Source organism: Dermochelys coriacea, chromosome 1, assembly GCF_009764565.3.
Source record: "Dermochelys coriacea isolate rDerCor1 chromosome 1, rDerCor1.pri.v4, whole genome shotgun sequence".
Lineage (NCBI taxonomy): Eukaryota > Metazoa > Chordata > Testudines > Dermochelyidae > Dermochelys > Dermochelys coriacea.
In genome coordinates, this window is record NC_050068.2 from 68,369,928 (window position 1) to 68,385,993 (window position 16,066).

At 40.9% G+C, this 16,066-nt stretch overlaps 1 protein-coding gene across 6 annotated transcripts in view; it reads left to right on the top strand.

Moving 5' to 3' along the window:
• Window positions 1–16,066, top strand: part of TDRD3 (tudor domain containing 3) — a 268,552-nt gene that overhangs the window by 117,652 nt on the left and 134,834 nt on the right. For 5 of the 6 annotated variants that reach the window (XM_038395206.2, XM_038395217.2, XM_043504575.1 and 2 more), the window contains one exon: window positions 5,841–6,001. In XM_038395206.2, the coding sequence (XP_038251134.1) occupies window positions 5,841–6,001 (161 nt within the window). Of the gene's footprint in view, window positions 1–2,802; window positions 2,898–5,840; window positions 6,002–16,066 lie in introns of those variants that run through there. The other variant, XM_043504576.1, reaches the window with a different exon arrangement.

Genomic DNA, 16,066 nt, shown 5'->3' on the forward strand with positions numbered 1-16,066 from the left:
AAGCTCTGCACCCTTCCTTCCCACTTCTTGCCCCCATTGCTCCGCAGGGGAAAGGGTGACTGTACAGGGTGCACCCCCCTTCCAGATGCAATTATTAGCTTGTTTTAATAAAATAAATAAAGTTTATGTGAACTTGGCAGGGTTTATTGATTAACACTTAGCAGCAAATAACACTCTGGGCTCAACTCCCTGATTGGTAAATAGGGGCATCTGAGACAGTTTTGTAGTATAGTGATTTCAATTGATAGCCTCAAACTTGAGAACCACAGCCTTAAGTTAACAAAAACTTTGAGCAAGGGCTTGGGGTTAGGGTGATCAGATGTCCTGATTTTATAGTGACAGTCCCAATTTTTGGGGCTTTTTCTTATATAGGCACTTATTACCGCTCACCCCCTGTCCCGATTTTTTACACTTGCTATCTTGTCACCCTAATTGGATTAGATGACCTCCTGAGATCTCTTCCAACCCTAATCTTCTATGATTCTATGAAAAACAAGTGTGTGTGTGGGGGGGAAGTTCTGCTTTCAAATGTCATTAATTGAATGTCAGCATGGAGCATGCAGCAACCGTGTCTTTCTTCATTCCCTGTCTCTGTGCTGAAAACAGGTGTTTGTGTTTAGACACTGCCGTCTCTGCATCCATGGAATTTGTTGGAATTGTCAGATAGTACTGAGCTAGACTTGCAAGATGGGGGATTCTGCCTTCCACTGAGTTCCAAAACTGTAGCACAGACAAACTGCAGTCCTCTTCTTTCACAATATTTTTTTAAGCAAGCATTTCCAACCTACAATTCTTATCAGAGCCAGGAATTGCATTAAGCGAGGTTAAATCTGCCATCAACAAGTGCATTTGTGCCGGGTCAGAAATACACACTGCTTTTAGGAACCCTGTTGCCTTCTTAAAAAGAGAAGAAATTGTAGGGTTGTTTTTTTTTTCCAATTTTTCATTTACCAGAAATGTACTATCTTCAGCCCTCTTTCTGCTTTGATGGGTTTCCAAGTCTAAGGCCATGTCTACGCTACCAATTTTTGTTGACAAAAGTAATGTCGACACCCAAAAGTCGACATAATAAAAATCAGAATCTCATGTTCACACTAGCTTCCTCTGTCGACAGATTGCATCCACAGCGGGAGCACCATCATTGACAATGTGAGCAATGCCCTGTGGGTACCTATCCTACAGTCTGTGATCCAAATAAATATTGTAGCTTGTTCAAACTAGTTTGTCACCATCAGCATGTAGAATTCTTTCACGTGATCCATTGCAGTAATGATTTGAGGTTTTTTATTTACTTTGGACGCTCATTTTACAGGCATTGCATGTGTCTTTTGGTAGGCAATCAATTAAGATCACTACACTACAAAACGTCCCCGATGTCCATATCTGCCAATCAATCACTTGAGCCCTGAATGTGATTTGCTGCTGTAAAGTGTCAATCAAAAATTCTGTCAAGTGCATCACTTTCTTTTTGTTTTTTTAAAATAAGCTAATAATTGCACCTGGAAGGGGATCAGTTCCCTGTACAATGTCCCCTCCACAGGAAGCTGCAAAGGGCGGGGGACAAGAAGCGAGTGGGGAGGAGGTGATGTGGAGCTATCTACAGCTGGGAGAGATATCCAAGAGCAGCCTGCAGAAAAAGAGCAAGTCCTGTCCTGCCTGGACTAGCATCTAGGATCCCCGAGCTGGGGCACTCCCTCCAACTGCAGGAATCTCTGGGGATGTCTCCCTCCCCCCCCCCCCCCCCCGAGTGGCTGTGCAGGGAATGGACAAGTTCTGTCCCTCCCCAGCCCAGCTGGAGCTAGAGCCCCCTTTGCTGGGGCGCTCCTAGGAACAAGGGGATATCGGATTTCACAGGGAAGGGCTTGTTTCATGATCCGTGATGCGTTTTTCATGGCTGTTGAAATTGGTAGGGCCCTAATCATCACATAATAATTTTTTCACCAGACCCCAGCCTCATTTAGTACACAAAATGACAGATGCTTATATAATGAACAACAATCTAATATCTTGTTTTATCTCTAGTGTTCAGTGTGTGGCCCCAAGCCTTATTTACTGCACACTATTCAAACTCTGCTTTGGAAAAAGAAAAAATATTTTTTGGGGGGCTTTTCTATGGAATTAATCTATACGGTATCAGAATGCTTTACAGACAATTAATTAATTTTGATGTCTGACCTGTGAGTTGAGTGGGTGGTATTACAAATGGAGAGCAGAGGCACGGAGAACTTAAGGTCGAAAGCGTACACTAATTTTGTGTGCTCAATTTGAAACACCGAGGACCTGATTTTTAGCATTGTAAAGCACTTCGTATATTCAAATAAAGCTCCCACTGACTTCAGCTGCAGCTATAAATTCTTAGCTAAATCTTAGCTATAAATCCTTCTGTAAATCAGACTCAAAGGTCTCAAAGTAGGCACTCAGAAAATGAGAAACATGCACTTAGTGAAAAAGAAAAGGAGTACTTGTGGCACCTTAGAGACTAACAAATTTATTTGAGCATAAGCTTTCGTGAGCTACAGCTCACTTCATCTGTAGCTCACAAAAGCTTATGCTCAAATAAATTGGTTAGTCTCTAAGGTGCGACAAGTATTCCTTTTCTTTTTTGCGAATACAGACTAACACGGCTGCTACTCTGAAACCATGCATTTAGTGACCAACTGTGAAAACTTTGGTTTAAGTGACTTGCCCAGCATCATGTAGGAATGCCGTGGTAGAGGAAAGGATAGCACCTGTTTCTCCAGGGCAGCATTCAACAGCCTTAATCATGAGATTGACCTTTCTTTTCCTGCAGTCCCTTGCCTCCTTCAATACACATCACAACTTGTTCAACAAATGAGACGGAGACGTAGATCCAACAGCTTCCTTCGCTACCCAACCCGTATTCATCCCAAGATCAGGTTCATCCTGTGCACTGAATGAGGCATGGGTCCTGTGTGTGTGTGTGTGTGTGTGTGTGTGTGTGTGTGTGTGTGTGCATACACACACACGTATATATGTGGATGTCTGTGTATATATAGAATGTGATCATGTATTTAAAGACTGTATCATAATCATAGATACAAGGGGGTGAAATTAAGGTTGCACAGTCGACCTTAATTCTGGCATTTCCTAACTTTAGAGTACATCATTTAGCAACCTCGATGCTATTTTAACCTAGGAAATTGCCCTAAAAAGTTAGTTGTTTTTTTTTTAAATAAGCAAACTGATAAAAATAGAAATTTCATGATGTAGCATCATGGTTCATCAGATGGCTTGGAACCTGGAGCTCTATCACAAAGACCTCTGCCACTTTACTGATGGAATAACTGGTAGCAAAAGTAGGTTGTTATCCTGCTATGTGGACCAACAGTATAGGGGAACGAGATGCACAGTTTTGCAGTGGGTTTCACAGAAATTTTGTTGATGTCAGAGGAATGGTGCGAGACTCAAGAATCTTGAGTTCCATTCCAGGCTGTGGAGGGGAGTGTGCTCTAGTGGGCTCAAGCTCTTCTGCCCATTCTCCCAAACTTGACCCCATCAGGTTCCTCATCTCTGTCCTGTCCCTGTTCCAGTCCTGTCTCTTCCTCTTCCCTGGCTATCCTAGTACCATTCTCTTTGCCTGCACACAGTCCACTCTTCAGCCTTCTCATCCCACTGTTCTTTTCCAATCAGTCTCAGTTCCCCTATCTCGCAGCTCCTTGTCTGGCTCTCTTTTCCCCCCCCTCCCTTCCCCTGGGTCCCAGTCTTAATCTCCCACCCATGGTAACCCATCACATTTCAGTTGTCCCTTTGCATTTAAAACTAAGTGATTTATTAAACAAAGGAAGTAATTGTAGTTAGTGACTTGATGGATTGTTTCTGGTTATCATGGCCCAAATTTTCAAAGTTATTTAGGTACCTAAGAATGCAGATAGGTGTCTCTCTCCCCCACGCCCATTTCAGGCTCCTTGTTTCTTCCCACTCTAGCTTTTTAGTTCCAGTCTCTTCATCTAGTTGGTCCCACTTCTCCCTGCTTACTCCAGTCCCTTGTCAGAGTTGTCTGTCACCATTGCCCCAGTTCCCTTTTGAATTAAGTTTTTGTCCAGTTATTGCTGTATTGACCCCAATAACTTGAGCATAGGATATGATCATGGAGGATAGGTCCCTAGCCTCTGTTTGCCAGGTCAACTCAAGCTTTATAAATAAGTTACAATGTCACATATTACATCGGTATCTATATTATTTTCAATTTTCAATGGAAATAATAATTTCAATTTTCAGTGGAGTGAATGCTGGTATTTAGATTTTTTTCTAAATGTAATACTTTCAGTTTCTGTTCTGCAGGAAAGCTTTTGCCTTAATTATTTTTGGTTTCAGTTTAGCTAGCAGGCACAGAGACAATATTTTCTTCATTTGGAGTAATTCATTAAAGTTTGGAACCTAACTGCAAGTTGTAAAAGCAGGAGAGTTTGTTTTTCTTTTCCAATCTATAAATAAAAAACAAGTGGGAGAAGATGACATCTACTAATTCTAAGAACTTGAAAGACGGGGGGCAGATTATTAAAGGTATTTAGGCATCCAAAGATGCAGATAGGTATCTAGGGAGACTTTTTTTTAAAGTGTCTAAGCAAATTATGTGCTAGGTCATCTATCTGCATCCTTAGGCACCTAAATAGCTTCAAAAAATTGGGCCATGATGACCAGAAACAATCCTTCAGGTCACTAACTACAATTAATACTTTCTTTGTTTAATAAAAATCACTTAGTTTTAAATGCAAAGTATATTTTGTAAAAGTTTTTTTTCTTATGTATTCAAGGTACATTCAAGGTAATTTTATTTAATTAATAAAAACAAATTTAAAATGCTGTTTTTGTGCATTTTTAATCGAATTCCAATGTCCATTCTAATACAGCTTGGCACAAATCTTGAGTCAAAAAAAATCATCCAGTAAATAAGAAATACATTGTTTACAATTTTTTAACGTATTAAAAATGTAAAAATTAAGAATCTGAATAGATGTATGTTAAGTTATATAGCTGCTTAAATAAAATGTGTATAGATATAGCGTATACTTTGGGTTACAATAAATTGTGGGGTTTTTTTTTTGTTGCTAACAGCTATATTTAGTTGTGAATCAACATGTTTTAGTGGTTGTACCAACCTTTTTTAGGAAAATAACTAAAAAGTACAAATGCAAAACAAGATAAAAATTATTTAAGGCAAGGTTTTTTGCTTGCTCATTGAAATCATAATCAAAATTGATGATTAAAATCACTTGGATTTGTATCAATCTGCCGTGACTCTAAGTCAAACAAAATGAGATTCTTTCTGTGGGATATCTAGTACAACGTGGATTTACTGAATTTAGTTAAGTGAATTTCACTAATGGCTTCTGGGGGCCATACATTGTTAACCCCCTATTTGAAGACCCTATGTTGCTAGTTTAGCTGCAAAAGCTAGGGAATACAGCTCTTTTTTAAAGCCAGCTGGTCTGTAAAGCCAGTTGATGTTCTCTTTACTGCACTCTGGATTTGGGAACCTGTGGTGTAGCATTTTCAAATCCTAGTGTTTGGCCTCCATGATAATCTGAAAGTGACAATATTTCCATAGCATTTTTTTTGAATACCCTTCATCCCCTTCAGATTATATAATCAAGTATATATATGTAGAAGGATGTCTTTTCTCTTCAAATCCATTTTATGTACAATATAGTCTAAAACATGGAGTTTCAGAAATTACAGACCATTAGGCTGTGTTTTGCCTATAGGCTTTGGTTTGTATGGCTAGAAAACACCGTGTAGCAAAATCCCAATGTCTTAAAAAAAAGCTTGATTGAGTTTTTCATGTTTTCACTTTGCATTTTTTCATTTTATATTTATAGCTAGAAGGCCCATGTGTCCTGCAGATACAAAAAATACGCAATGTTGCTGCACCAAAGGATAATGAAGAATCTCAAGCTGCTCCCAGAATGCTGCGTTTGCAGATGACTGATGGACACACAAACTGCACAGCAATAGAATATAATTACATGCCAAAAATAAGGTGAACAACAATTTTCTTCACCAAGTCTTTGTTGCAACATTTAAAATTATATAGGATTAATGGAAAAATCAGTAATATGCAAAATATTTTGTCAAAATACCTCAAAAAATAAGCAGAAGAAATTCTTACAATGCAATAGTCCTTTTTGTTCCTGACTGCATTGCCTTTTTCCCTTTTCTTCCCTTGCTGTTCTTGGTTTTTATCCAAAAGATAACATAGCTTTTGCTCTTTACTCCTTCTTTGCCAGCGAGCTTGCATTTTTCCTTGTCATTGTTATGTTTAAGTTCTATAGAGAATAAATAGAAAAATCAGAGACAGTTGTCTGGTAAATTTGAGATGAAGAGGAAACCTGAAAAATAGTGAAATATCAAGCAACCCAGGTAAAATTAGCTGTTGGCATACAAGAGCCAAAAGATTTGAGAAAACCAAGCAATAAAAGATTGAATATATGGTCACGATCCTTGGTCAGAATATATCTTTTTGTTTTGTTTCTGTGAGGCAATACTGATAATGTATCAAAAGCAGAGAAAGAGATGAGTAGATGAAGTTGCTCCCCAGAATATCAGAAAGTATTTTTTGAGGCTTTTTAATTGTGGAATCTTAACTAGACATGGAGAGAAGAGAAGCTCAGAAAGATTTAATTTTATAGCCTATGAAAATGGCCCCACTTTCATAAGCGTCTCTTTTTACAATTTTTTACATGTATTTAGTTTTATTTATCTGTCGTGAGTAACAGGGCTTTGGATTGACTCTGGGGAAAAGGTTAGGGACCAAGAAACTAATATCCGTGGGGTAGGAGAAAGGAAAATGGGTAAAGTTTTTGGGACATGCACTTTTGCATCGCATTCTTACAAGATTGATATGTTCCTGGTTCATCATCTGCCTAGCTAGTGACTGCTTTTTGATCATGGTATTTTTCAGGAAAAGTAATAGGGTGTTCATGTTGAAAGGGCAAGAATGATGGAAATGCAGTCCTGCCCCACCCCTCCAAAAGATCATATGTCGTGGATAGTGACTTGAACTATAAATTTGCATTTTTCTGTTTAGTGCTAATAAATAGGTCTCAGTGCATGCTGTGAAAACGCTGGATATATTAGGAAGTTTCCGTACCACTACCAACCTTGACAAAACCTTATCAGAGTCTACATTTTTCTTTATTCGAGGAAGGCAAGCCAGAGATTTTTCCCGTAGCGGTATCTTTTGGGCCAGCATCTGTTGTGCTCGCAGCCAAGGGTATAAAGGCCAGAACTTCCCTGCCCGCCCTTCGGTTCTTTCTTACTGTCTGTGGTCAGTAGTTGGAAAATCTTGTGCGTGTTTGTATGTAACCTTTTTTTCCTGAAGAGAAGTATTTCCTGTTGTAAATAGTTGTTTAATAGCTCTTAAATAAACAGTTTATGGAATAGGGTTTTTTAGGTCTCATTTGGGATATTTATTTATTTATTTATTACTTTCTTCTCTCTTTCACTTATCTGCTCATATTGGAGTTGTCTGCTCCTGGTGCTATTCTTTGTACTATTGAGATTGACACCAACTACACTTTGCATTGTTGCTGTGACTGTGTTGGTCCCAGGATATTAGAGAGACAAGGTGGGTGAAGGTAATTGGACCAGTTTCTGTTGGTGAAAGAGACAAACAGATTAAGCATAAGGAGTTAATACTGTTGCAAAGAGACCATTCAAGGTGAAGTGGGCAGTTAATATTTCTTTGGTCATAGGACAACGGAAGGTTAGTTGGTTACAGAGTGTTGTAATGAGCCAATAGAATATATTCATTGAGTCGGCAGTGTTTTGTGTCTAGCACAGTTATGAATTTAAGCACCCAGACTCCTCATTTTAAGATGATGTGCAGGTTTCCTTTGAGGATGAGGGCCAAGAGGTTAGATATGGAATGATGGTTCTGTGAAAAGTGTTCACCCACAGTGATATTGGGTTTTTTTGTGTTTTATCATTTTCTGTAAGAGTTAATTCAAGAGTATAGTGATTGTTTGGCTTCACCCACATAGTTGTTGTTGGGGTATTTAATGCACTGGATGAGGTACACTGCATATTGTGATGGACATGTGTAGTATCCAGGGATCTTGAAAAGTATGTTGCAGGGGGATCTTAATCATTGTAGCAGTGGAGATACATCTGCAGGTTTTGCATCTGATGTTATGGCAGGGGCTGGAGCTGCTTGGAGTTAGTGAATCTTGGTCTGTGGAGAGCTTCCTTCTGACAGTGAGGTTTTGGGGGGCATTGTTTGAAGGCCAAAAGATGGGGTATGGAAAAGATTCCTTTCAGGATGTGGTCCCCATTGAGTATGGATTGTCATTGTTTAATGATACCCCATAAGAGTTCCAGTGGGGGGTGGTAGATGACAACTAGGGGTGTGAGATTGGAGGGTATTTTTTCGTGTATTGAACCAGGCAGTTTTAGGATATTTGGGCTACCCATTCTGTGGTACGAACTACTACTCTGGTGAAATATCCTTGTTTGGTGAAAGGTGCTTTTAAGTGTATTAAAGCATATGTCTCAGACTTTCTCCTTTGAGCATATACTGTCATACCTGAGTGCCTGGCTGTGGATAACAATTTCTTGGTATGTTCAATAGTTACTGGACCTGTGTAGGTAAGTGTGGTGATCAGTGGATTTCTTATATGTAATTGTCTGTAGGGTTCCTCTGTTGAAACAGATTGTGATGTTGAGGAAGTCAATGCTGGTAACAGAGTGTTGTAGAGAGTTTGGTGGTGGTTGAAGTTGTGATGGAAGTTTATGAGGGAGGTTAGGTTATCGGTCCTGAGGATGAAATACCATCAGTGTATCTCAGGTAAATCATGGGTTTTGTCGTGCATTTGTGATGCATTTGTCCAGAAATTCTTCTTTAAAGTGTCCAGGCAGAGTTTAGCACATTGGGAAGCTCTGCTGATACCAATGTCTGTTCCCATGGTTTGGACAAAGTGTTTGTTGTTGAATGTAAAATTGTAATGGGTAAGGATGAAATGGATGAGTTTGGCATTATGATGGTTTCCCTTATTTTGTGTATCTTGGGAAGCACGAACAAGGTCCCAGGGATGGGCTCAGGGGTATTGAGGCTGTAGAGTTTCTCTTGGAGAGTTGTTTAGTAAAGGATTTGTCAATATCATGAAATTTTTGGGTGAATTGTGATGTGAGGTGGTCTTTGAGTTTTTTTTATAATAAGTGGTGTAAGAGAATTATCAGTTGGCCTTGTTGATATAGTCATTGTGGTTGAGAACTAATGGTGTCCCCTTGGTTTGATCTTTAAGTGGTGGTTGGATTTCAGGGATTGTATAGGTGTCCTATAGGGGGAGAGATAGCTCAGTGGTTTAAGCATTGGCCTGCTAAACCCAGGGTTGTGAGTTCAATCCTTGAGGGGGCGATTTAGGGATCTGGGGCAAAAACTGGGGATTGGTCCTGCTTTGAGCAAGGGGTTGGACTAGATGACCTCCTGAGGTCCCTTCAAACCCTGATATTCTGTGATTCTATGAATTCTATGATTCCTCTTGGCAGTGAAATGATTGTGGTGGATATGGTGTTTCCTTAGGATTTCACAGTTGATTTTTTCCCCTGAAGCAATCAGTGTAATGATCAGCTGTGTTTTCATCCTCTGTGGTGTATCCAATAAAATTATTCTTTTTTCTATGACTGTTGGTTGGGACATGGGTGGTGTCACCACCTTTGTCATGGAAGAATTCTTTGAGGCGGTGTTGGGAAAAGAATTTTTCTAGTTCTCCCTTTGTTAGAAGAACAGTCAGTACGGCCATTTGACCAGCAATCCATCTATCCGAGTATCTTGCCTTCTGACGGTGCTTCCTGCCAGATGCTTCAAAGGGAATGAACAAACAGGGCAATTACTGAGTGATCCATCACCTGTCATTCACTCCCAGCCAGGCGCCCAGCTCTGAAGGCAGTCAAAGGCTCCAGAGCACAGGGTCATGTCCCATACCATTTGTTAATAGCCATTAATGGACCTATCTTCCATGAATATATCTAATTCTTTTTTGAACTCAGTTACAGTTTTGACCCTGGCAATGAGTTCCACAGGTTGACTGTGTGTTGTGTGAAGAAGTACTTCCTTTTGTTTGTTTTAAACCTGCTGTTTATTAATTTCATCAGCTGACCCTGGTTCTTGTGTTATGTAAAGTAGTAAATAACTCTTCCTTATTTACTTTGCTTACACCATTCATGATTTTATACACTTCTGTCACGTTCCCCTCATGTCCCCATTTCTTTTCAAGCTGAACAGTCCCAGTCTTTTTAATCTCTCCTCATATGGAAGCTATTCCATATCCCTAATCATTTTTGTTGCCCTTCTCGGTATCAGGGTTGGCTTATCAGCCTGTAATTGTCAGGATCACCTCTGCAGCCTTTTTTTTTTTTAAAGGGTCAGCGTGACATTAGCTATCCTCCAGTTGTCTAGTATAGAGGCTGGTTTAAGTAATAGGTTACATACTACAGTTTATAGTTCTGCAATTTCATATTTGATTTACTGTAGAACTCGGGTGAATACCTTCTGGTCCTGGTGACTTATTACTAGGGACCTACCAAATTCATGGCCATGAAAAACGCATCACAGACTGTGAAATCTGGTCTCCCCCCCTGAAATCTGATCTCCTGTGTGCTTTTACCCTATACTATACAGGTTTCATGGAGGAGACCAGCATTTCTCAAATTGGGGGTCTTGACCCAAAAGGGAGTTGTGTGTGTGGGGGTGGCGCAAGGTTATTTTTTGGGGGGTGGGGGGGAGTCACGATATTGCCACCCTTACTTCTGTGCTGCCTTCAGAGCTGGGCAGCTGGAGAGCGGTGGCTCTTGGACAGGCGCCCAGCTCTGAAGGTAGTGCTCTGCCAGCAGTTAGTAAAGAAGTAAAGGTGGCGATACCTTACCATGCCATCCTTACTTCTGCAATGCTGCCTTCAGAGCTGGGTGGCCAGAGAGTGGCAGCTGCTGAATGAGGACCCAGCTCTGCAGGCAGCAGCTCAGAAGTAAGGGTGGCAAATACCATGCCATACCATCCTTCTGTGCTGCTGCTGGCAGTGAATTTTGTAGGGCCCTACTTAATACTGTTCAATTCATTAATTTTTTCTAAAACGTTCTCTATTGACACTCTACCTGCGCTAGTTCCTCAGATTTGTCACCTAAAAGAATGGCTCAGGTGTGAGAATCTCCCTCGCGTCCTCTGCAGTGAAGACTGATGGGAATAATTAATTTAGCTTCTCAATGGGGCTTGTTTTCCTTGAGTGCTCCTATAGCATCTCGATCATCCAGCTGATTGTTTGGCAGACTTCCTGATGCTGATGTATTTAAATATTTTTTGCTGTTTTTGTGTGTCTTTTGCTAGTTACTCTTTAGATTGTTTTTGAGCCTGCCTAATTGTATTTTCCACACTTGACTTGCCAGAGTTTGTTCCTTTCTATTTTCCTCAGTGGGATTTGACTTCCAGTTTTTAAAGGATGTCTTTTTGTCACTAACCACCTCTTTTACTCTGTTGTTTAGCCATGGTGGCTTTTTTTTTTTGGTCCTCTCTCACTATTTTTTTATTAGGGGTATACATTTAATATGTGCCTCTATTATGATGATTTTGAAAAGTTTCCATGCAGCTTGCAAGTATTACGCTCTTGGGACTCATCCTTTTCATTTACATTTAACTACCTTCCTCATTTTTGTGTTCCCTTTTTTTAAATTAAATGCTATGGTGGTGAGCTTCTTTGGTATGTTTCATTCCCCCTTCCCAAGGATGTTAAATTTCATTACATTATGGTCGTTATTACTGACTGGTTTTGCTATATTCAGCATTTAAGATTAAATGAAGAATTGTCTCTCCCTTTATGGGTGCTAGGACTAGCTGCTCCAAGTCATTAATGGTGTCTAGAAATTTTATCTCTGCATCCTGTCCTGAGATTATGTGTACCCGGTCAATATGGGGATAGTTGAAATCCCCTATTATTATTGAGTTTTCTATTTATGTACCCTCTCTAATCTCCATGAGCATTTCACAGTCACCATCTCAATGCTAAAAGAAAAGGAGTACTTGTGGCACCTTAGAGACTAACAAATTTATTTGAGCATAAGCTTTCATGACTTCATCACGAAAGCTTATGCTCAAATAAATTTGTTAGTCTCCAAGGTGCCACAAGTACTCCTTTTCTTTTTGTGAATACAGACTAACATGGCTGCTACTCTGAAACCCATCTCAGTGCTGGTCAGGTAGTCAGTAGTATATTCCTGCTACTATACTCTTTATTCAAGCATGGGATTTCTGTCTATAGAGATTCTGTGGTACAGTTTGAGTCATTTAAGGTTTTTACTATATTTGATTCTATACTTTCTTGCAAATATAGCGTCACTCCCCCAACAATATAACCTACTCTGTCATTCCTATATATTTTATACCCTGGTATTACCATGTCATATTGATTATCATCATTCCACCAAATTTCTGTGATGTCAGTTATATCAATATCCTTATTTAATACGAGACATTCAAGTTCACATGGCTTAGTATTTAGACTTCTTTCATCTGTATATAAGCATGTATACAATTTGTCAACATTTAGTTGTCTGCCTTCATGTGATATAATTGAATGGGACTCTCTTTCATTTGGCTGTTTCTCTTCAGCTCATATCTGTACTTTATCAACTTTTTTTCTCTCCTCTGTACTAGGATATAGAGAATCCTTTAATAGATCCTCCCATAAGAGATGAGTCTGTTCGATCCATGTGCTCCTTCTCACTGGTTGGTTTCCCCTAGTCCTTAGTTTAAAAACTCCTCTATGACCTTGTGAATTTTATATGCCAGCAATCTGGTTCCATTTTGGTTAGGTGGAGCTCATCTTTCCTCAGGCTCCTGCTTTCCCAAAAGATTTCTCAGTTCCTAGCAAACCTAAATCCCTCCGCCCTACACCATTAGTTTATCCACACATTGAAACCCTGCAGTTCTGCCTGTCTAAGTGGCCCTGTGTGTGGAACTGGAAGCATTTCAGAGAATGCTACCATGGAGGTCTTGGACTTTAGTCTCTTTCCTAGCAGCCTAAATGTGGCCTCCAGGATCTCTCTCCTACCTTTCCCTATGTCATTGATACCTACGTATACCATAGCCACCAGCTTCTCCCCAGCACTGCACATAAGTCTTTGTAGATGACTTGAGAGATCTGCAATCTTCACACCCTGCAGGCAGTTCTCCCGGTCATCACAAATCCACTATGAATATTTCTAGTTATCAAATCCCCCATTGCGGTTACCTGTCTTTTGCTAATAACTGGGGGCCCCTCCCCTGGAGTGGTATTGTCCATGCAAGAGGATACCATGGCATCATCTGGAAGGAGGGACCAAATTATGGGGTCATTTCCCTCCGCTCCAGTTTGATATTCTCCTTCCCCAAAACCTTTATCTTCCTCAACAACACAAAGGCTGTCAGGCTGGAGGTGGCTGTCCTTGGGGCTGCTCTGCTAAATACCGGAAATTCTCCTCTGTGTACCTCTCTGCCTCTCTTTGCTCCTCCAGTTCAGCCACTCTGTCTCAAGAGCCCATACTCGGTCTCTGAGGGCCATGAGCTGCTTGCACCGAATGCACACACATGCCATTCAGTGCAATAAACTGGACAGCCCCCATTCTACTACTGGACTTCTGGCTGCATTATTTTTTACCCTTACAGGGTTGTGGGTTTTTTTAGGTGGACTGGGGGGTGTGTGTTGGCTAAATTTAGAGAATGTGAGGTGTATCTGGCTTTCATGGTCCCTCTCTAAACTCCTTTGCAAAACTCCCCTGTTTGCTGCTCCTGTTTGCTAGCTCCTCTGGTTGCTTCGGAGCTGACTTTTTAAACCCCCATTCCTCCTTGTTAAGGGATCCTAAACAGATTAGGGATCAAAGAATGGCAGGCTAGACCCCCATTCAGAAGCTCTCAGCCTTGTCTAGCTGGCCGCTAAGCTCAGCACACAGTCCCCCAAACAGACCACACTTAAAACTTCAATCGAGTAGGCACATGGCAAGCAGAAAGCACACGACAGCAAACTTACCCCTAGGATCTTCTCATTCACCTGGAGAACTCCCTCGCAAAACTCCCGTTTGCTGCTGCTGTTCGCTAGTTCCTCTGGTTGCTTAGGATGTGGCTTTTTAAACCCCTCTTCTATCTGAGTAGCCCTGCTCCTTCTTAAGGGATCCTAAAGGGATTAGGGATCAAAGGATGGCAGGCTGGAGCCCTAATGGGGGGATCAGTGTTGGGACAGAAGTTCAGTCCATCATAGAGTGCAGATAATTCAACTCTAGTTAGGGGTAGTCTTCATAATTGATTTTTGGGGTGTCATGAAGTGTCCATGTGGTGGGTCCTGTTATGTTTTTTCCCCAAATGTGGTGGTCTGTGGATTGTGGAGTTGTTGTAGTTGGTTCCACTTTTTATTTTTGTGTTGGATGACTGTCATCAAGTATTTTTTATAATTATTTTGGGTTTCTTGCATGATTTCCAGATAAGCTTTCTTGATTTTTTTTTTCCTTCCGGTGTGTAGGAGTATGTGATGATTTTGTGTTTGAGGTGGTCCCTTCTGTAGTATGTGAGTTTTAGGAGATGATTCGTAAGTTTTTCAGCATATTTGAAGTTTTATGTTGTGATCAGAGGGTTCTAGATTGTGAGGCCTTTGGGGATGATGTCTATTTCGTAGCCAGCCTCAACACCATCACATACTTTGGTGCAACCAGTCCTCTTGATGTTGACAACACTAGGGGCAGAGGAAACTGCTAAGGACCTTTTGTACCTCATGGTGCTGGACTCCCCACTGCTTTAAACTGATGGGGACATTTCAGCACCACTCATTTCCATGGTGCAAATGCTTGTGGCAGCCTCTGTTTGTCAGAAGCTGGAAATGGGTGACAGGGATGGATCACTTGATGATTACCTGTTCTGTTCATTTCCTCTGAAGCACCTGACATTTGCTGCTGTTGGAAGACGGGATACTGGGCTAGATGGACCTTTGGTCTGACGCAGTATGGCTGTTCTTACGATCTTGCCAGCAGAGTTGATGCATACTGTTAGCAACCAACCCTTTCTTCAGTACCAACTGTGAAGAAGTTTCTGATGCAAATTCAAGGATGACAGGGTACCAAGAACTTGTAAGTTCTGATGTTATGTCTGGTACCAGTGTCTACTCATTAGTCCTGATCTTAGTCCCCAACAAGTTAGCCGGGTACTGTGCTTCAGATGCCATGGGAGTATTGATACTCTTCATCAGAGTTGAAGGTTGGTTCATATGTCTGCCATTTGTATTACAGAAACTCCTGGGGTTCTTCCCCTCCTTCATTTGAGACTTGCTCATGTATATGCTGTATATGTTCACCCAGAAGTAGACTCAGAGACGGGGGCTTCTTGGAGTCGGTACAACTGACCACCTATGCCCACCTGTGTTCCACTTTGGCCCTACTGTTATCCATGGAGTATGCCCTCTAGTTTGAGATTGGGCTCCCCTGTTTTATCAAAGTCTGTGTTGCATAGAAGGGAGTCAGCTATGCCCAGTATCTATCTCAGTACCACCGCTGCTGAGGCAGTATATTTAGCAGCTAGATCTATACAACTAGACCCTCAGGAACAACCAACTCATACTGAAGCTGGTCTCCCTCCCATTAAATACGTCATCTTCATCCCGGGATGTGCCACTGGTTTTCAAATCTTCATCTCCAATTCCTGATGATTCTAAAATGTATCAGGAACTACTAAAGAGGGTGGCTAATTCCTTGGGCATACAGTTTGAATTAATACAGGAAAATCCATACAAATTGGTGGACATCTGCCACACTTCCTCTCCAGGCAGGGTGGCATTGCCAATTAATGAAGATACACTGGAACCAACAAAGACTCTTCGGTGGACGTCCTCACCTTTACCTTCCATTATTCCACCTGACCCCCCAGGGTCTTCAGTGGTTGTTGCAGTTAATGAAAAAACTCATCAGAGCTGCTCGAAGTCTACCCCTAAGGACAAATACTCTAAGTTTGACTTATTTGGACATTAAACATTTTTCAATATCAGCGTTACAAGTTGGTATAGCCAATCATCAAGCACTTTTGGTTAGGTATGATTTCTCC